The 23,618-nt window shown below is 33.4% G+C and overlaps 1 protein-coding gene and 1 long non-coding RNA gene across 2 annotated transcripts in view; both read left to right on the forward strand.

The window, feature by feature from the left end:
- Positions 1 to 21,150, forward strand: part of LOC128219458 (uncharacterized) — a 65,341-nt gene extending 44,191 nt beyond the window's left edge. The window contains exons 9-10 of the mRNA XM_052927269.1: positions 20,000 to 20,084; positions 20,904 to 21,150. Of these exons, the coding sequence (XP_052783229.1) occupies positions 20,000 to 20,084; positions 20,904 to 21,150 (332 nt within the window). The remainder of the gene's footprint in view (positions 1 to 19,999; positions 20,085 to 20,903) is intronic.
- On the forward strand, positions 12,036 to 14,640 carry LOC128219975 (uncharacterized). The gene is made up of 3 exons (XR_008258695.1): positions 12,036 to 12,221; positions 12,903 to 13,039; positions 13,387 to 14,640. It is a non-coding gene; the product is annotated as an uncharacterized LOC128219975 (long non-coding RNA).
- Positions 21,151 to 23,618: the final 2,468 nt, after the last annotated feature.

Genomic DNA, 23,618 nt, shown 5'->3' on the forward strand with positions numbered 1-23,618 from the left:
AACGTTGTATACAGAGTATGTTTAAACTGAACATGCGTCTGTTTATTTCGATGTCTTAAAACGTTTAAACTGTTTATAGGAACTATAACATTATGAAACAACAATTCTGATTACAGAAACTCATTGGCTCAATCTTTCCACATCCGCCCCTCCTTCAGAACAGAAATTGAATGGCTTAAAATGTTGGGCCGGGGAAGGTGTACTCCTCTTAATTTATAGTCCGAAATAGGGCATTTTTATCTTAATATTGTATTTTCCCCGATATTGACTGAGAATGTATAAACTGACGATTCAAAGGGGTGGAGGGACTGACCCCCCCCCCCCCCCCCCCCATGAATCTGCAATTGAGTACATGCATTAATACCGTCTCCGTAGCCTATTGGTTAAGGCGTAGCCTATTGAAGTCGTAGTCGTGGGTTCATTCCATGGTACATTTAGCTCGATCCCTTTGCCGCGTGATGCCTGCCTCTCGGTACTTTAAGGATGAAAGTGGTTTAGTGGTGTAGGTTTCTGCTTCTTACCCACGACTATGTGGGTTCGATCCCCACCAGGGGTACTATCTCATGGATGGCCTCTCAAAAATGACACAGTAACAGTTTCTAGCCAGGAAACGGACTCGAGAGTGATTTTATCAGCTAATCACCTTTAGCAAAATCGAGCTTGTTTATTTTAGTTAAATTTAACCAATGAAATTTGTACCCCTTCATCGGTGCTTTGAAAAATAATTAAATGACCCTGTTTGAAGCAAGTGCTTGCGCTTTCACGGGTAATCCTTGACCGAGTGGTCTTAAGGAATACATTCAGTGTTCTCTAACCTTAAAGTCGATTAAAAGTTCAATATTATAACCAAGTACCACCAGGAAGTATCTTTGGAAAATGCAAAATTAAGCAAACAGTTTGATTTTTTAGATTTATTAGTGAAATATGCATTTTGATAAAACAGTTTTCTGAAAAGGAATAATAAAACTACACATCTGACGCAGTTGTATATAATAAAACTGCTTTAGATTGCACACAAGTTGAAAATGCCCATGGTATACGCGAAATCACAGGTGGTTAGCGTGTGGTAAATTGTTTTTATCTATTTTTATATATAATATACTGAAAGGTAAACAACTCAATGTATGGGAAAATGATACCAACATTAATCTGACCGCTGTTTTTCCCTTAATTATGCACCGATTTTAACAAACAAGGTACTGTTACAAAGCTAACACATTTATCTACACAAAAACAATAGGCAATACTCCATTTTTTCAAACTACATACAAGTTTAAGCCTTCCAAACGTCCGAAATCGTAACTTAGAAAACATCTGATTGCATTTTGGTTCGTGGCTACAAAGGCTTAACATGCCATAGCCCGATGAATTGTAACGAAATTAGGGCGTATGTAGATGCAAACGATGGAACACAATAAGTGTCCACCGGTAATAACTCATGATATCAACATACTAACTTTATACGGACCTTTTATTTGCAACGAAGCGATCGACGACAGCTACAGCGCCATGTCAGTTTTATGCGCATGCGCAAATTTTTGTAACGAGTAATTTCATTGGCTGTCAACTGTTAGCGTGTTGGGCCCGGCTTCGCTGATAGTGCAGTTGAGTAGAGGGGTACCAAATATTTCCCGCGATATGTCAAATCTGTAAACAAAAATGAATCTTAATGCAGAACAAATAAAAGCCATCGAAATAAGCTGCATTGGACATAATCTTTTAATTTTAGGGGCCGCAGGCACTGGGAAAACCCACGTCATTAAACATATTGTCGAAACTCTAAAAAGTAAGGGAAAAAATGTGTCGGTAACAGCAACAACGGGGATAGCATGTTGTTTGCATGCAAATGCAACAACAATACACAGGTGGTCAGGTATTGGGGACGGCAGGTATGGGGTGAACGATATTGCCAATATTGTGAAGCATAATGCCCAGTACTTAGATGTGAGAAAAAGAATATTAGAAACTGATGTACTTGTAATTGACGAGTGTTCAATGTTAAGTAGAAAATTATTTGACTCTCTCAATGAAGTCTGTAAAATGAAAAACCCTGAACTTTTATTTGGAGGAATTCAGCTGATTCTCTGTGGTGATTTTACACAGTTACCACCAGTGCCAAACTACTTATATGCTGAATCTGGGGAATTTTGCTTTAAAAGTGAACTGTTTAGCAGATTATTAACTCACAGAGTTGTGCTCACACAAATGAATCGACAATCAGACCCACAACTTATCAAAGCTATCCATGAGGTATCAGTTGGAACAATAACAAATGAAACAGAAAAGTTCCTAACCAGTTTAAACAGAAGTATCCCTGCAAGAACAGATACCATCAAGCTTTTTGCTAGAAACGACCAAGTAGACACATACAACAGAAAAAAAATTGAAGATTTTCCCGGTGCAATGTATGAATTTGTGTCCGAAGATAATGGTGATAGAAAACATTTAAATCAAACGCTAGCTCCAAAAACATTGTGGCTTAAAAAGGGTGCACCTATTATCCTAATTCGAAACTTAACAGGTAAACTTGTTAATGGGCTACAAGGAACTGTTCATGACATCACAGAAAATGGACTAATTATAGACTTTCCTTCATGCAAGCTTAAAGTTCCTATTGAAAAGATGAAATTTTCCGGTAAGCATTTTTAAAGTCAAAATTTTAAATTATTTACCAGAATAAAGCATCAGTCATTGACTATAATTATAAATATGTATGGCTTTGTTTCAGAAAATGGCTAATTTACACAACAACTCTTGAAAATTTCTTACCAACAGAAACGCAAAGAACCTTATTGAAATAAATTAATTTTCAATTTTTAAGCCGGTTCAATTACTTAAAAGTTTCGAAGTTAATGCTGCTCTGATATATGGGTACGAATACAGTATCAGTAATTATGTTACACACGTCCCTAGCGCCTTTGAACCGCATAGTTTATTATTATATTTGTACACAATATTCACTTGCTCTTGAAAAATGGCTAATAAATGCTTTTAACTTTCAGTATTCAGTCCAAGGAAGAACTGTGATGTTGCCACCAGAGTGCAGTACCCAGTCAAACTAAGTTTTGCAATTAGTATACATAAGTCGCAGGGACTGACTCTAGAAAGGTTTGTTAATGTTTGGTTTGGTGAAAAGATCAGAAAGTTCTGAAGTAGTGTCTTAAACACCTAGGGGCGCACGTTTTGGCTAGGCAGGGATGTGTTGCCCCAAAGAACACTTTTACCCCTAATTATGACTGTACATATATATACCATAATTTGTCAATAAGAAAAATATAAAATCAATTGTTCATTTCTAACATGATATGTATCTGTTTCAGTGTGGCGATTGATTGTCACCAGATTTTCAAGCCAGGACAACTAGGTGTAGCTATTGGACGTGTCAGAAGTTCACAGAACTTACAAGTTATAAACTTTAATATGAAGAAATGTGTCATCCCTCAACCACCAGATGTCATTAACTTCCTGAGTGAGGAGTCTGGGGTGCTACATGATGACAGAAGTTGTTGCTGCGGTCAAGAAACTAGGTAAATATTGTGTACCAAATATATAAGTACTGGTACTTACCATTTATCTTGCTGCTTAAGCTGGGGCTGTATCCACACAATGGGTAGTCACTTAGTGCTGCAGGCCTTCTCATAGGCCTTCTCATAGACCTTTATCAATCCATATGTATTATTCTCATAATGATTTAATGTTATGTAATGAAATTTGCTACCCATGCAGCATAACACATTTGATGTATCTATGTATATATAATATCCACTTCAGTACATATGCACTTAAGTTCACTTCTCAGTCACTCAATCTTCCAAGATGGGCATGATTTATGAAAAAGTTATCTCAAAACTTAGTTTGTGGCACACAATTCCTACAATAATCACACTCGTATGACTTTTATTTTCTTATATTCTGTAGATTCAACTTTTCGTTTTCGAGCTGTATCTGTCTTTCTGATTGAACAGTTGTATGGAGAAGCAGCATATTTATTTTTGCCAGCATTACTTTTTTGAGAGACTGTATTTTGTCCTAATATTATACTATTTAGAGCCTGCCGATACTGGTTTGCATTAGGGTTACTATTTGCGCCATGATATGTTGCCCTCTGTTGGTTAAATGTATTTTCTATTACATCCGAGTTGAGTAGTCCTGGGGTAATGAAGACCTTTGAAGGCTTTTTCAGAAGTAATTTTGCTAATTCACAAAATCCAATTATGCATGATTGTATGTCCTCATGACACTGATGTGACATTAATTGTTTCTGACGTTCCTTTGCAGACAATGCTGTAGCACCTAAAGAACATTCTTGCCATTCATGAAACCAATTTGCAATTTCAAGAAGTTCATGTAGTCTTTGATCATCCTGTGATTTAATAGGACGCATGTCTTTAAAAATGTCAATAAGTTTTGAAGTATGTTTCAGTAAGTCGATTACTCCATCTAAAACTGAACCATTTGCTCCCAGAGTTTGTTGATACTGTGACATAAGATGAAGCATATCATTGTCCAAAACTTTCTCTGCTAAATGATTCCGCATTTTTTGCTGGTTTGTAGGGAAAATATGGTCACCACTTAGTTTTCTGTGAAGAGCTATGCCATTAGTTTTGTCCCATTTGTAGCTGTCTATGAACACCTGCCACTGAATTGTGTGCTGGCTGGGAAGAGTTAATAATCTGGTAGAGGTTTTATGCTGACCACTTTTTAACACATTATTTCTGATCTTTTTTATCACATGCTTACAGTCCATTATGAAAACCACTTCTCCAAATGTACAAGAAGAACATGTTTTGAATTTTTTCTCATAGCTTGTATTCATATGCATGAATGTTCTGTTACTCTGAGCACCGTCCATGCAAATGTAAGATGTGGTAAAACCATACAAATTTAAAATGTCAACAGCTTCCCAGAACAGTGAATAAATCTCATGTGCTTGAACACCATCCGAAATAAAGTGCGCAAATGGAAAGCGAAAGCCATTTATACCAAGGAATACAAATTGCATGGCATGTGTACCTAGTACCTTTTCATTTTTTCCTTTCCGCATAGTGTTCGAGAAGTTTCCCTCTTCTCCTAAATCAGTGAAGCCAGATAATTCAATAACATCACCATTCTTGCACATTTGAATGTCACTTTGAATTGACATTTCATCTATGATGATGTCCCCATAGTATTCTTCTGGGAGAAGATTTCGCAGTTTCGCTTCGTCTAACATCCATGTTAGCATATCCTTGTCGAAGCCAACATGCTGCCTAACATGGTTCTTGTATTGAATAAGAGTGGATTTTGATGGCATGATCAGGTACTGACTCTCCCGAAAACTTTCATATGACTGGGGGCTGCGGCAGTACCACTGGAGACACACCTTTATCATGCCTTCACTCCAGCGTCTTCCTCGTGGGTCTTTGTCGGCATTTTTGGCTTGATTAACAATTAGCTCGATCATTTCCTTTGTTGCACCTGGTATAAGCTTTTTCACATTTTCATTTATTTCCATGTCATTGTCATGTGTTGCTGATGTTAATGATTCTTACTTTTCTTTATTGTTCCAATTTTCCTGATTCACTGACATATTAACACTCACATTTTCTGGACCTATCATTGTCATCTTCTTACACTTAATACAAGTGCTGCTAAAAGCATTGAGTGATATCACCCTATTACAAAGTTTTGTTCTTACAGATCTTTTGCAGTTACCATATTTGTCTGTAATATTTTCCAGAACATGAAATCTAGTCAAAGACACATTTTTAGATACAGTCACACCTTCACACAGAGGAATTAATTGAACTGCTTTAATAACAGTGTTTAAACATTCTGAAGTGGACTGGTAGTTTTTAGAAATGTTTACAGCATTTAGATCTATTTGTGTTCCACTAATGCTAAGCTGAAATTCACCATTACTTTGGAAAAATATACATTTTTTAATACAGTTGCCATTGCTTTTTGTATTTGAGTCAATATCACAAGTAACACTTGTTGATTCACTTTTGATAGATGTACACACTGTTGTTTCCAGTATTCCTTTCACTTTGACAAAATCAAATAGTTCTACTTCATTCATATCTACTGGCTTCAACCGTAACCCAATATATGTGGTTGTCATGGAATTACGGGATTTTTGTTTCCTTTCCTTTCCTACATTTGGATAAACCTTTATGATATGGTCCACAAATACACGTTTGGATGCTGTGTGGCTTGACCCGGACTCCTGCATCTCAAAATGATATGCATCGTAGAGATGATTGACTTCCACACGTCCACTTGTGTCTTCCACAATGCGTGTCAATAACCTTAAATAGAAAACACAATATTATGTGATTCGTAATAAAAAATGCAGTATTTGATTATAATCAGAATGCTTGATATTTGTTATGTTTTTATTGACAACAATAAAGAAACAAAATATCATTTTGAGGAATGTGCAGACTGATCTTGATCTACACTGGTTGATGAACATTAAATATGTTTCTATTGAGTAAGATGTAATTTATGTAGTATTGTCTTGTCTGTGACACCAAAAAAATGTCATTAATATTATGCCATGTCTTTGATATATAAAAACTCCAATAAAATACACATACAACAGTTTATCTCTACAATTTATATAAAATACTAATTAAAAGTATTTCATTCATGTTTGTGCACTCAAATCTGAATGTTAAAACCTCTATACTTATTAAATATGAGATACCCTTTACCTCACATTTAAGTTATATGTGCCACCAGTGCAAATCCATATCATCGAGCAAAAATTTGCAGACTCCATTGTTCACTATAAACTGTTTAAATAAGTTTTCATTTTAACAATTGCTGCAGACTTTAAAAGTAACTAGTTTATTTTCACAGATTAACAGACAGCTGTTCCCTGACAGCACAGAACCTTACAGTGGAGGAAATTATTGAGGAAGTGACAGAACTGGATGAGCAGGTACAGGAGGATGAGGATTTTGACTTGGAGTTTGATGATGTGATCCGTATGATTGATTCAACTCCAAGTGATTTAGCAGATATACCAAATGATTTAAATGTTGAAGACATGTTGAGTTCACTTCAATGTAAAAATGTTCAAACAACTAAACAGCTAAACACTAACAATATACTGAAAATAATAAATCAGACTAAATACATCCAATTCTGTAAGCAAGAATACACTAAGCTCTCAAAAATGGTTGAAGATTTAAAGATTGATCCTTAAAAACCTGTGCAAAGTAAACAGCAAACAGAATTCTACTCTAAAGTGCATGAGTATCACACAAGTTCTGAGTTTCGAATGAATTGTCTAAATTTCTTTGAAAATGTGATCTTTACTGAAGAACACTTACATATATGCTTTAATATCTCAGTTCAGATAAGAAAATATATACTAGGGAAAAAAGCTGAGCTATTTCCAGTTAGTGCCCGGAAGATAACTGATAGAAAAGTAACTAATAGTTCAGATGCAAGGGTTAGATATATTGGAGGTTACTGTGTTGCAAAGGTAAGACACAAGTACATGGAAAAGAAAACTAGTTATATGTACAAGACAGATGAAAGCAGCCAGGTCCAATACCACGAAGCTGTGTTAGCAGTCAATGTTATTGATTCACTAAAGGTAGAAGAATACTATATTCAACAAACCACAAGTAACACAGAGTCACTTCTAGATGTTAGTAGAAGGCAAGTCCAAAATAGGTCACTTACCAATATATCAGATCAGGTGTTAACAGTATTCCAAAGGTTGACTGAAAAGTGTTTAGAATTTTTAATTGATGAACATTTGAATAAATATGGGAGCAATTTGTACCAGGTTCTAACAGACAACATTATTAGTGACAATGATCTTAATCAACAATTTTGTACTGTGGTCAGACAAAGTTTTTTGCAAAAAGAAGAATTTGATGAAACTTGTCAAAGTGGAAAATTAAATGACAGTATAATTGGAACCATATACAAAAAAATTATAAAACTCTTTCTCATGGTAATGCTAAATCAATTTAGGAAGGATATGCTGGAGTCATTCAATGTTGAGAAAAAAATGGCACATCGAAAGCAGATCAGGGTGTCCTCAAAAGGCTCAAAATCTAAACATCCAACATCTACACTACAGCATGAGGAGCCAAAGCCTGGAACTTCCAGTGGATCTGTTGGCGGGGCATCATCCCGTATCACAAAAAGAAAAGTACAGGACTTGAATGACAGTTCAGAAGAGGACATAAATGTGTTGAGTGTGAATGAAATAGAACACAGTCATGTCAATGAAAGTACTGAATCTTGTAAAATATGTAAATTGACAGAGTATCAGGCCCCGCATCTAACTGAATGGATTAGCTGCGACGGATGTGATGGATGGCTACATCGTAAATGTGCAGGCCTTCAAAATCATTTTAAGTGGCAAAAATTTAATCGATCTGGTGTTAAATTTTACTGTAACGATTGTGGAGGTTGTTGACTGTTCTTATCACATATTATTGCACATGCATTTGAGTTTATACATACCATGTAACAACGCACATTTTGTACAAATACCGTTGCAACAACTGGTCGTTTATAAATTTCTTCAATAAACAAATCGTCTACTTTCACTTTCAGTTTTCTATTTCCGGTAGTATGATTCCCATTTGTATACATACATGTATTAGCGAAGCCGGGCCCAACACGCTAACAGTTGACAGCCAATGAAATTACTCGTTACAAAAATTTGCGCATGCGCATAAAACTGACATGGCGGTGTAGCTGTCGTCGATCGCTTCGTTGCAAATAAAAGGTCCGTATAAAGTTAGTATGTTGATATCATGAGTTATTACCGGTTGACACCTTTTGTGTTTCATCTTTTGCATCTACATACGCCCTAATTTCGTTACAATTCATCGGGCTATGGCATGTTAAGCCTTTGTAGCCACGAACCAAAATGCAATCAGATGTTTTCCTAGTTACGATTTCGGACGTTTGGAAGGCTTAAACTTGTATGTAGTTTGAAAAAAATGGAGTATTGCCTATTGTTTTTGTGTAGATAAATGTGTTAGCTTTGTAACAGTACCTTGTTTGTTAAAATCGGTGCATAATTAAGGGAAAAACAGCGGTCAGATTAATGTTGGTATCATTTTCCCATACATTGAGTTGTTTACCTTTCAGTATATTATATATAAAAATAGATAAAAACAATTTACCACACGCTAACCACCTGTGCGCGAAATCAGGTAACAACTAACATCTTGCATTGTTATTTTCTTGAATATTCTATCAATATTAAATTAATTAGCAATTATATGATGACATGTATATATCTCAACTTTTTTTTAACCCAGCAGCTGTAATACTGTGGAAATCTCCAACTGGTGATTTCTCCAACTTCTGTGTTCTCCAACTTTTGTATTCTCCAATTGGTGAATTTTATCAATAGAAATTGACTGTGGAATTCTCCAATTGGAAATTTCTCCAATTGGAGAACCGTTTTTACAAAATCATAATTTTTGATTTTTTTTTAAGATTTTAATAAAGTTAATAACTCTAGTACTCAAAACATAAATAGAAATGTAATTTTCTGTTCCAAATTGTAATATTTAATTTTTTTCAAATTGCTGATTTTTCCCCCGTTTCGGCTCATATGGAAAATTCTCCAATTGGAGTTTGCCAAAACCCCGCGGGGGACCTAAAATCCAATTGGTGGCCAACGGGAGAAATCAATTTTGGAATCAAAATTTTCATATTTCTTAAAACTTTTTTTTTAATTTTACTTAAAATATTTCTAATTTAATGGGCAAACTTTCTATGTGTCGCTTTTGAAGTTGATATCTAAGATAATAAAAAAACTAAGTTTGCAAGTAAACCGGATTTGCAAACTTATACCGGATGCTGTTATTTTTGTTTTTTATCAATGGTAAGTACTGTTTGAATCGTTGTTGAGCGCGTGAATGTAAGGCATTATTATAGTACTATTGTGTTTATATTTAGTTATATTCTCGAAAGTGATAAATACTTTTATTTCGAGTAAATATGTTGAAAAATAATTCGTGTAATATATTTTCGTGACTAGTTCTCTTTGTTGTTTTATCAGTTTGATTAAAATGAACATTGGGGTAGCATTCTAAATCATGTGCAAACAAAAGCAAAGTATTACATTGATGATTGGGTTGGGTTTGAACGATTAATTTATCTGCTTCCATTTTAGACAAATTTAAAAAAACACTTTTTGTTATCAATTATGAATCATAATTGACACACATTTTATTTTACAGTATCGTCTAATGAGGAAAGATCGAAGTTGCAGAGAGCGGACAACTGCAAATTGAGATTCTAAAAAATGAGGAATAAAGGCGATCATATGGAAGGTATGTTTTTACGTCGCTATGTAACCATTTATATTGAACTTTTTCATACTTTGTTAGTAACTTCAGTCTGTCAGGATGTTGTGTCTGCATTTATGTTATTTTTGTGAAGCAAATTAATTTATGATACATCATTCTGTTCATGAATTAAGAGTGGAAAAGAAGGTGATTTAGGCTATTTCACACTTAAGAAAAAGCAAGTTGACTATGCCAACCTTTAAATTTACCTAAAGGGGAGAAATGATCAGGATAACCGATTAATGCATTTGTTACTGTAACAAAATGTGATGCATTTTCAGAGGAAGAGTGTTTTAATCAAATGATGATGAATAAATGTCAGTGACAACATCACCAAGGCCTTTAAATGTGACAGTGGCAATGGCAGGACTGTTCTGCAAGCATCACAACAGTAACTACAAGATCCCCCGACAGTTGCACCATATCTACAGGTATATACCGTTCTTAACCTTTGTTTTCAAGCATAGTTCAAGTATATGATTGCCAAGAAATATGCGAAGGGATGAAGGCAAATTTTATACGAACAACAGAAAAAAATAATTTACATTTAACAAAAACCCAATTAAAAATGAAGAATATTCAATTCTTTGTAAATGCATTTTGTAAATACCCATATCCTGAAAAAACTCTCTAGCTCCGTATTAATAGTACAAGCACTTATTCCACAGGCTGTCGTGAAATTCCGTCGTTTCTCACGCGAGAGGTATGAGAGACATATGCCGCCTGAATGAGGACAGCATCGGACAGAGATGGTGGAAGGGAAATAAAGAGGGAAATGAGGCAGGAGCAGATGTCTGAGTGCATCTTTGGAACACCAGGATGAAAAGAACGATCTTATGTTAAAAACCCTTAATGTCTTATGCAGGAGCTTAACCTTAAGTATTGTTCAATGAAATAACTATTATTTCAAGTCTTATTTTGTTTGTTTATTTATACAGTGACAGTCTATGTTTAATATGGCATGTCTGTGTATCATAACTTGTACATTTCGATAAAACTGTTCAGGGGTTTTATCCACATTCTGTGATAACCCTATTATATAAATATTTAAAGCGATGATAATAAAAATTTGTAAGATCAAATAGTTTATTTTCTCATGTAGGAATTTGTGAGTATATAATATGCCTGTAGGTTTATGGTAGGTTTTCATCGCATTAATATGTTTCTCTCTCAAGACAAACCAAGACAAAATCTTGTGTTTAACTATCATGTTCTGTAGTCATTCAGCATGACAATCCAGCTGTATGAGAATAGGGACAAAATAGGATCTCGGCATCATGCTGACTCAATGTCGGCTGTTTACAATATGACGACATCGGCCCGCTGTCGAGCCGTGTTGCACATCCGACATCGGCCCGATGTAAATGCCGATGTCGGGCCGATGAAGTGTTCCATATCGGCCCGACATCGGGCCGATATAAAATGTTTGCTGGGATGTTACAGTTTTATTCTGATTTTTGATATACGTATAGTTGTTTTATGTTTTATTCAAATAGTGTAACGATTTGTTTCACAAAGGTATTCATATATGTTAATTTGTAAATTACACATGTATTTGTAGTGTCAGCCGTTCGGACACACACTCTTCCTTTCACAATTTATTGTTAGTATCTTTTGATCATAGCCCCCGCCCAACCCTGATATCCTCTTAGAAGCTTCAGTAATAAAATATAAAGAAAAAAATATTTGACTTTCAGACTGAATGCCCAGGGTGTCTGCATTAGAACTGATGAGTTTAATAAGAAATTAACCAACATCAAGATGGACGTGAAGAGGAGGAGTCAGATGGCAGCGCTGACAGGTGGTGTGACTCTGTATCTGTTCTGATACTTAGAAGGGCCACTTCTGGCATATATCTACGGGGTGACTCCTCCAAAGTTCAATGAGCAGGACGAGAAGGTAAATTATTACTTATTTGCAACTTATCTTTCATCTTTAAATATTTCAGGAATTGTACAATTATATTTTAAATCTCGTTAAAATTATTGTTTTGTTAATACATATTTAAAACTGCGCTCTCACAGATTGAGCATTTTGACCCAACTCTTTTATTTATTTTTCTTGAAACGAGCCAATTTTTGCGAAAATCCTTAGAAACCAGTTATGTAAGACAGCTGACAAAATATTAGATCGCAGATTTTTATAATTAAGTTCCAAAATTGATGTCGGAAAAATGAAAATCTACGATCTGATTTTTTTGTCAGCAATCTTATAGCATTGGTTTACATATATCTATGCAAAAATAATGCCCTTTCCAAGACAAAAAATAAAAAAAAGTTGCAAAATGGTAAATCTGTGGTAAATCTGTGAGAGTGCGGCTTTAAAATTTCATTACAAGATGCTTTTTTTGTAAATTTGGTAAAATTGTTTTACAGATGATTCAGCTGATTAGTGATTAAGCCATAAAAAATTTCTGGGGCTGCTTAAAATAGTAAGATTTCTTACCTGCCTCAAATGAATATCATGGATGGATCTGTCAATATTTTATTTATTATAGGTGTTATTAAATTTGAATTTATATGTACCTTTTTTATTTTAAATAACACTAATGTAATTATATGTGTATATATTTTACTGCAGAAACAAGTCAATCATCTTTGGTGCAGCACCATGCTGCCAAAACAGCTACATGTGCATCGCTTGCAGGGGAGTTATGTCAATTTACCTCCAACATAGTGTCCCCTGCAATGAAAGGGGGCTGCTATGATTCCAAAAAGGTAGAACACAAAATATGACTAAGTAAACATACACACTTGAGACAGACTGTGTTATGGCAGTGTCTTCATGCCAAAAGAGTCATGCAATGGATACAAAAGGTTAAACAGTTACTATCAAAACCCCAAAACTGTGAAAAATATGTATTAAAATGAAACTTTAAGCCACACCAAAGGGGTCACTGGAGCAAGTACTCATATTTTTCTACATGCTATTAAGATATTTATGCATAAAATTATAGGTCAGACAGTACCCTTCTGTCTAAATAGTTTTACATTTGAAATTCTTTTTAAAGACTAAGTAAGACTTTTAAAAAGTACATATAAATGTGTGTATTTTTATATTTCAGTACAACACCAACTGCAGCAAAAGTGACAAGAGTTTCCAAGATTCCATCTACAAGCAACTTCAAAAGACTTTTTAAATGCCAGAGTTAGCTCTATGAGCAAATATTACATCAACAAAAACTGACAATTGACAGACAGACTCTCCTTTATTACAACTTATTTCATAAATGATAACTTCAATAAAATGTGACTCAGCAACTGTTTTAAATCAACAAACATTCTTACATAAACCTTTGAAGTCTTATAGTAGAATCATATGCCTGGAAGTCTTTGATTATTTTATCTACTTAAAAAACTCACAATCCACTTAAATATTGCTGACACTTAAAGCTTTGCATATTTTATTCACTATTGCATTTCATAAATCTTTATTTACCAGTCAACCTATTCATATTCAAGTAATCTAATATTAAAATACATATGGAAAAGCACTTTCATTTAAAGTGACATCTATCAAACATTGTAATCACCAAAAAAGGGCTCATAATCATACATTTTATGATATGGTATTTTTTACCAATAGCTTAATGTGTAAATTGATTATTGTTTAGAGAGATAATATGTTAATTTATTTGTTTTGTAAATGTGTTTTTAAATTGTTATTTGTACTGTCAACACTATTTTAACATATTTATGAGTGTCAGCCTTCATGTACTGTTTTGTTTATTGTTATAATCATCTTCTCCATAAGTAATGTCAGTGATTATCAAAATGATACAGCATCAAATTAATTCATAATCATTTTTAAAGGGACTCGTTCATGTTTTATAGGGTTAGACATTGATTTTTTTATTTCGTATGAAATGTGAACAAAATGCTTGTAGCAATGATAAAACACTACAAAAGTTCAAATAAGCTTTGAAAATATGGCATAAAATGCTTTATTTTGCCAAAGTCAGGCTATTAAAAATTAAATCATTTTAGGCTTAGATTTACTATTAAAATGTTCTTTATATGATTATAGCAGTTGCTTTTTGGTCTTTCTTCATAAAAGTTAGTAAAATAATTAAATTTCAACAATTTGAAAATTAATAATCTATTAACAGTACCTTTCTGATAATGATTGCTACTATTGTGTTGTTGTTTTTCAAGTTGAACTTTATGTAAAATGTCAATTTTAAATTCAAACAAATTAAGTTTTCACTTATTTCACAGATATATGTTTTACCTTTGTCTTTTTCACTTTGTTGAAATGATAATAATGATACATCTATGGAATTCAAATATTAGCACAAACACTTCATGTTATCGAGATATTGAGATGTACACTTTCTATTTTGTATTGAATAGTTAATAAAATCCCTAGGATGACATTTTATTCCTCTTGATTGCTTTTACTTCAATACATACTGCAAAAATGGTGCCATCATCAATGCAAAAAGAAACTAAGTGCAACCACTACCCTTGACAGTATTGAGTTTTTGGTGTTTACCATATACAAAGGAACATCACCTGCCTACAAACTATGAGATCTTGGATTCAATCCTAAACTAATTTTGTAATTTTCCACATTAACACTCAGTGATGTTGACTTGGGAAACAAGACAGTTTATAAACCAAACATAAACATTATGTCCATAAGTACTTTACTGTATATATACATATCAAATTAATAAATTCACAAGTGGACAAGAAATCAGAACAAAAATCACATTACATAAATATCGTAAGAGAAACATCATTCAACAGATTACAAAATCAAAGTATTTTTTAAGTTAAAAAAAGTACCTCAAATGTCTATTCATTACAAATTAAACAGTTGAAATTGTTCAAAATATTTATAAAAGAGAAAATAACAGTTCAATGTTATAAATTTAATAACCAAAAGTTCATTAAAAATGGAATGGTAAGCATTTTGACACTTGTGAAGACAAACATAACAATAAATGTTTTGGATGACTCACTAACACATCCAGGGTATTTATATTGAAATCTGGCAATGAGGGCTGCTCTTTCCCTCTCGGCATTGGGGTCAACTGGCCACAAGTATGGTGGTGCATTTCCTGGTGCAACTTGAATCTGTCAATCAAACTGCACCCCTCCATCAATGCACAATCATGTTGTGCAGCAAACTTCTTTGGAGTGATCTGCAGAAATCTTCCTGTTTTATGAAGGCATCTGTTTCAAAATAAATTATGTTGTTTAAATATAGAAAAAATGTTCATTGGAAAATAACATATAGCAGATGAAATGCCTTATGGCTTTCTATAATATGCTTCCATGTGAACTAAAGAATTTATCAGAGAAATACATTTTTATAGGATATTTTACTATCTGGATGTTTATAACACAATTCCACTACATAACATAAGAATTAAAACTATTGGTACAAAATTTCAAGGGAGCAGTAAAATTGTATTATTCAACAGACTTGATAACTAGCTTTCCATTATGATTAAGTTACATTGAACAGCAATGGTTTATAAAAAAAACCTGTTGAACATAAAAATAGCCTTCTTGACTATTCCACAAGTTTTAATGTAATTCATTGAAAGACTGTATGTCAATTCTTAATTGAAAAGAGTTATTTAATTCATTTCATGAATAAGAATGTTCCTAATTTTCTAAATTGGCTTTGCTTTTATAGGTATAAAAAATCTTCAGTAAGCCTGTCATAAAGTTGAATACATTACTGAAAGAAGACACTGGAATGTGCACATTAACATTGTCATTGTTGCTCACAAAACAGTATCCACAACTTCAAAGTAAAACCCATTCAGGCTATTTATATTAACTTAAATTATTATTTTCTATGAAATATTTATGAACAACATACACTGCCCATGCTTAGAGCCTATCTGTTCTTGATGAGAAAGAACATAATTAGTAGGGAAAAGTATAGGATTTTTCAAGATCCCATATCACATATTAAATTAATTTATATATATTTTAAATGTCTGTTAAAAAAAGGTTTGATACATCTTTAAAATTTCATTTTCATGCAACACCAAATAAATTAATTGAAATCATTAAATGATCAACATGAAGTTTTACTTACTTGCCAAACAGATAGTATCATACACATACAGAGCTTCTGGAGACGCCATGAACAAGTCCACCCTCACTTTAGAATTACCCTTTCGACAAGAACTGCAGTGTTATGAGGATCTACCGGTACAACAAAGAACCAAAGAATTTGATATAATATTGCACTTCTTTTTGAAACATACATATATAAAATGAAGGTAATAATTTATGTATAAATCAAAATTTTGAACAAGACATACAGTATTGTTTGTTTCAGTTAAAGACATTCAATAAGTTCCACCGAGTCAACACCAAAAGAAATGTTTCAAGAGTGGCTTGCTACAAGAGTAATATTTACTTTTTGTTGTCACAAGATGATTTATATTGCAATCTTACACTGAAAAAACAACAAGTTTTATGCTTATTGATTTTGGAATGAAAGGAGAATATGAGGTTGATTACAGAAGAGGTTGGAAGTAATCAAGGCAACAACAGTTGTGTAGCAACAAAGTTTTTGGAAGAAAAGCGCAATAATAAGCGAAAACCCTACCCGAGTGACTCCATTTGTATCAATTACCGTTGAAATGATGCTTACCTATGTGTCATTGCGGCAAGAGCCGAGACTACAATATTTCCAGTACACAGCACATTTCAGTTTGTTGATAAGAAGTTGCAAATAAATGAATGTCATGCAATATCACATATTGGGGATTAAATACCACCCAAAAGAAATAAAGCACAAACACTATTACAAACAACTTCTTTTTTAAATCTCAGACACTCGTTTCCTTCCATCCGGATAGAGAGAATATTCTGATAAAAAATTTAATTTCACATTACTTTGATACAAACAATCCACACTACCACAGTCTTTCTAAACACGTTTAACCCTAGTCTAAAATAATAGACGTGTTGTACCGGATTCTTCCAATCCCTAACGTCTAAACGGGAATGTGCAAAAAACGGGGGTGTTTTAAAAATATTGAAATTGTTTTAAGTGAAGTATTTTATGGTTGAAATTGATCATAAAGAGTTACATTCATATTTTACCATGTACGTGAAATGTTATTTTGCACAAAACAAGCATTTAATGCATTAAAACAAGTTGTTTACCTTTCCAATAAAACGAAAGTTGACTGACACAGATAACAATTATGCGGAGGGGAACAACTCGATACAATCGAAATAACTCGGCCTCCTCCGACAAAGCTTCGAGATAGACCTCGTTATACAATCGTAACAACTCGGTCATGTATATATCGTTATGTTTGACAGAATGAAATGAAGAAAAGCCGCCAAACTCATAATTATAAGTTGGATAAAAAAAATTGTATACGGAACTAATATAAAATAACATTATCTGGTAATATATCTTGTTTTTATGATATTTTATAGACGCTATATGCTTTAACCCGGAATCCTGATCGGAACAACTACCCACTTTTGATACTAAACAATTTGTACGTGAAGGATTTGCCATATCAAAAATCTAAAAAAAATCCGTCAACGTACAATTATTTGGACTAGTTTAAACCATGATTTAATATCTACGATGTGCTCCTCCGATGCCTTTGTTTTCAAATCAGTTGGAAAAGCAAGTTATGTGAAAGTTTGTAAAACAACAGTTTCAAGCGTTGACACATCCAAGGTGAAGGTCAGATCTGAGAAAGGGAGGCTATCGTGAAAGAACATACTGTAGTCTATTGAAACGAGCAATAGAAACGAGAAGTTTTCTATCAACTATTACCTCGTCAAATATAAACATTTTTTACCTTTGTCATCGCTTGAATGGCATGACTTCGCATTGTTCTTGGTTTTATGTCGTCCTCAATGAGGTCGTGCAAATCAATTTTGCTGCCTGGATAGTCTGTACTTCAATTTTACTTCATTATCATTCAAAATATTTAACAAATCAACTCTATCTACGCGGCTGGCAACGTCGGAGATTTCTTCCGTCGGCCATATTTACGCTATGTGGAACAAACTTACGGATGCCTTTTTTTAAACGTAGTTTTTTCACAAAAACTGAAAAAATGGATGTTGAACAACTTTTTAATGAACAAAGTGAAAAGTAAAACTGAACATGTGTTACTGAACGGAAATGTTCGTTACGACGATGTGACTATGTGCTATGAAATCATTTATAATTGTTTACTTGAACAGTTTGCCTTTAATAACAATTACAGGCAAGTACAATGTTTGAGCAATACTCTAAGGAACACTGTATATAGTGTTGGTTTGCATGAATTACATATTGCATATTACCATGGAAACGGTAACGGACATATCAATGTATAGTTGGAACCATATTATGTCATATATGACGTATTTGATTTAAATAAGTTATCAGCTAAGTTAGTTTAATGTTGTTTTTCTGGTAGGGACCGTAGGCTGTTTTAATATATCCTCTCATGTTTGAATAGTCTTCAATATATACAGAAATAGGGACTGTTATAGAAGATAGAAGCATTTATGTTGGATGTTCGAAATTGCAAAGTATATCAACTAATGAAGTAATTCAAAATCATGGTTTTAAAGATTTGTGAACTAACCAAATGTATTTAAATATGTTGTTTTCCCGTTGCATAAGTGTTGTTTAATTGTTTTCCGCAATGTTCAATTAACACATTTTACGAAATGTTCGTTACTTTTTGCCTTATGTTAAAAAGCTTTATAAACCAAACTTTGAACCATTGGTTTCACCGTTACATGCCAACCATTCATTTATATTACATTTGTATTTTTTTTCTCGCGAATATAGTGAGATATATAGAGTTCAAGTTTGGAATTTCAACATTTAGATAATTAAAATCCTTTTCACATTTTACAACAGAAACGGCGTTGTTTTTAGCTGCAAGTTTGAGGCTTCCAATTTATGAAAATAATGCGTTATTTCAATTACTTTTTATGTCAAACATACACTCAAGGCATTATCTGCTTAAAGACTATGTTTTAGCTTGTATTTAACCGTAACAAATCAAATTTAAACATATTTTAAAAAAGAGAGTGTCATGTAACGAACATTCTATAATGAAATATTGATTATCATGGTCACTTGTTTCCGATCTTTAAATTGATGTAACACAATGTTGTCTTGGTGTGTTTATTGTTAGTGTTTTTGTTGACATAGGTTCAAAGTTATAAATTCTTGATATAATAAAATTATAAGAACATACTTGAAATTTAGTTATTTGCCCCATTGATTTGCACCTGCTAATTGAGAATTACTGGCATACGTACGTACGAACTATTTAGTAAAACGCAGTTACGCTAAAAATTTGTGAGTACGCACAAACTTACGGAAATATTGGAGTTACGCTTACGTAAGTCCGTTAGTCGGGGCCCTGGGGTTTAAACCAGTTTAAGTGCACAAACCTCACTCTTATCCCAACAATCCTAAATAAAGATAAAACTCAAAAGGTAAATCGAATCAAAGTATTAACCTCATTCACTATTTAGGTCCGTTATTTATATCAATCAATCCGATTAACTACATCCTTCTTAGACCCAATTGAGACCATTTTTGAATACCACACCTGGCCGGGAATCAAACATGAAAACCGAGTTTGCTATCCACTGTGCTAACCGGACAGACTAACGGAATTTCAATATATTTGCAAATGAATCGCCGTTTTTCTTTAATTACAGGCTCATCAACTGCAATAGTGGTCGGTGTGGTAATTGCTGTGACATTAGTTATTGCTGCAGTACTTGTAGTTTTGATTAAGAGAAGGTAAGTCATCAATGATATTTTTTATTATAATGTCGTTATAGTTTTGCACTGCTTTTATTTGTTACAGTATTTGATAATCGTTTTTATGTATTCGCTAATAAATATAAAACAGTGACTTAATTAAAACTAATTTTAATATAAAATGATTTATATGTTGACGATTTTGCTGAAACAACGTGAAAGATACATCTCAACATCATTGGCTGTTTTCTCCCCGATAAAGATTTGTAGTGATTGTTATTTTCTTGTTTTTTTCTACATGTTTTGGTTAATTTCACCAATCTAGGTATTTTTCAAAAGGTGAAAACAGCTCATCTTCGGCATATCTAAGCAATAGTTTTCTTATCAAATTAAATCAATGATAATCGAAATGCAGATGCCTTTTAATATTCAATTTGTTTCTACCCATTCTAAACGTTTGCAAATATTTTCATATTAATGTTTACATACAAAAAACAGGCAAGTGCTTGAATTTGATTTACTGGAACTAATAATGCAAAATAAATACATTTAAAGCATTGTCATTACAATCGAAGAAAATCATAGTCAAAATTTAAATAAATCCCATTGAATTAAATAAAAAAGAACATACTGAGCTGTCAAATGATAAAATTCAAGAGCATGTAAGAGAACATACAGAAACATAAACTGACTTCCATTCAATCCAATGTGCATTTACTGAAACAAACAAATAAATTGATCGGAATGCAGGAAAAGGGACTATTTTGCAGATGCTATACATACAATTCTAAATATACAGATTAACATTCAAGTTTACGTTGCACGCGAATAAAACGGTGTACTTATGATATTTTTCAGGTACATGGCCAGGGCTTGCTTTAATAACGCCTCGACAGCAAATACTCCAGGACAGCCATCCACAGGGGTGTCTACTGCTGTGGACAAACACCAACGAGTTGAATATGTTAACACTGCAAATAATGAAGGTCACAGAAACACTGCAGAGGGAAATACTTACGAAAAACTTAACATGACTAAGGGTGTTGACAACTATATCTCACTCCAAGAAATAAACGCGGTCGAGCACGACTATCAAAACACATGAAGGCAAAGAGGCACACATAATGCAAAGAGAATATTAGCATTTGTTGATGTTTTTTCTTCGTTTTAACTGCATTTCTAATCAATTCCAATGATAGTGTGCGTTTTTTATAAAATTGTACAATATTATTTTTTTTTCATGATTCGACATGCATATTATCATACATACATTTGTAGTAGATAATTTCAATTTGTTCTTATCGGGTTCAATACAGTACACACACTACATAGAACGCAAAACTGGTTCCTTTTGTTTTTACAGTATCATCAATAAACGTAAATATCATATTTGTTAAAGTTCGATTTCGGATATAAATTAATCTCACCGAGTGGTCACAGAGAGCAACATTTTTACGATTAGCAAAGACGCGATTTTCTGCGATTACAAGTGAATTAAACTTTTCTTCATTATTCTGATTTGAATAAATCAACTGAAATGTTCATAAAAGGTCTGAACACATTTTAGACTCAAACTTGCTGATCAGTGGTCTATGCCGTGTGCATCTTCGCGTTTAGTATTCAAGCCACAGTGCATAATAATTCTTCATTCGATGCATGTTTCACAGGCAGATTTGGTAAATGGATTATCAGATAAATGCGAAGGTGATTATGTTTCTGCACATGATACAGGAAAATTGCCGTGGGATTCATCTGTATAAGTGTGATATCATTATTTTGAGCGTAGTCGATTTCAGAGTGAAAATACTTTAAAATGGTTTGGTTCCAGCTTCAAATCGAACAAAATTAAATTAAAGAAACTGTCTTACAAAATACAATTCTTTTCAATACAGATTTGCAGGAAAACATAAAAATGCATGGATTTGACATCTCAGAGGGTGCTTCGACAACTAAAGTTTGCCATTTAAGCACATAAGTACCATAATATTCGCCTTGGATTCCTCCGGGGGCGGGTTAGCAGTCAACGAATATATTGTTTTGTTTTAGTCTTATTTTGAAGACTTAAATAATTCTTTGTCAGGCGGAAGAACTTTTAGCTCTTCTAAACCTTCCATTGTTTTTCATCCTTACAAATGTACTCTTGCCATTGCGAAGTCTACGGGCACCCGATGTGAACAGGTTGTAGCCGATGCAATGTGGGGCTGGACGAGCTGGACGAGCTCACTTTTAGTTTCCAGATAGAATAGCAACGGACAAATGTGGACAGAATGGACATTTTTAGATTAGTGCCGAGCAACAGACCCGATAACCACCATTATTTTCTTATTTTCGAGAACGAATGTCAATGAATTATTACCAAACAAGCATTGTGACAACACATCAATCTTGTCAATCTACTAAACAAGAATCGCCTTATTCTATGTTTTCGCAAAGTAAACATATAGATATGATTTAATTTCATTCGATTAATTGATATTAGACTTTGATTATTTTGAAAGGAAATCATCGTCTTTCATGGTTAATGACTTGGTATTAGACTTTGATTATTTTAAAAGGAAATCATTGTCTTTCAATGTTAAACAAAGTCAATGAGCCCATTATATTGGCACTTACCTAATCATTATGACGTTCATTGGATTTTCAGTAAAGGAACTGTTGTGCTGTTTTATAGTTTTACGTTTTGTTTTGATTTCTGCACCGAAATGTTTTGAATTTATCTCAGAGCTATGGTCAACTTTTGAGGGTTAAATATAATTATAATCGTGATGTTGTTTGATGGTGGTTGTGTTAAGAAAAAAGACTGTGACAGAACTTTTAAAGATTCTGATATTGTGTCACCTTTTGTTTCGTTACAAACGTTGAAAAATCAGTTTGGTTTACAATTTACTGCGGGTTTAAACCAGTTTATGTGCACAAACCTCACTCTTATCCCAACAATTCTTAATAAAGATAATATGCAAAAGGTAAATCTTATCAAAGTATGCATTAACTTGAGGAAACATATCAATAAAACAAATAATAATAAAAAACGAAAAGGTAAACCCCAAGTACTTCAATGATAGAGATCCCAACTCTATCTGCAGACGGAGGGAAACAATTCAGAGCACCTAATGCAAATACTTTCCAAAGATACGATGCAGTCATCGTTAGAAACCAAAAACATCACACACAGTCTGCCTTATAGAATAAAAGGTTTAAAACTATGTGATCATAGAGTTTCATAATAAAAAGCATCATTGTACTTAAACTGGGAACAAATAAAAAGAAAAACATTATCAAAAATAAAAGCGACTTGTATGCTATTCTCTCCCTCCAAATGATTTGAAAACGTAAAATATTTGAAAAAAATTAAGACACAGCCAACACACTCAGAGTCAGTCAACACGTGTCCGCCAAAAACGGTTTTAAAGATAACATGAATTAGCAAATTCTTCATAAAAATCAAAGCACTGAAAGTTTAGTTATGAAAGGATGCTATATTCAACCCAATATTTTGTTTCAGGTATTCATCTTCAAAATCAAGAAGGCAAGTGCTCTTCAAAATATTGCCTTTATATGAACGGTTTAAATAAA

The sequence above is a fragment of the Mya arenaria genome, chromosome 15, assembly GCF_026914265.1.
Source record: "Mya arenaria isolate MELC-2E11 chromosome 15, ASM2691426v1".
In the NCBI taxonomy this organism is placed as follows: domain Eukaryota; kingdom Metazoa; phylum Mollusca; class Bivalvia; order Myida; family Myidae; genus Mya; species Mya arenaria.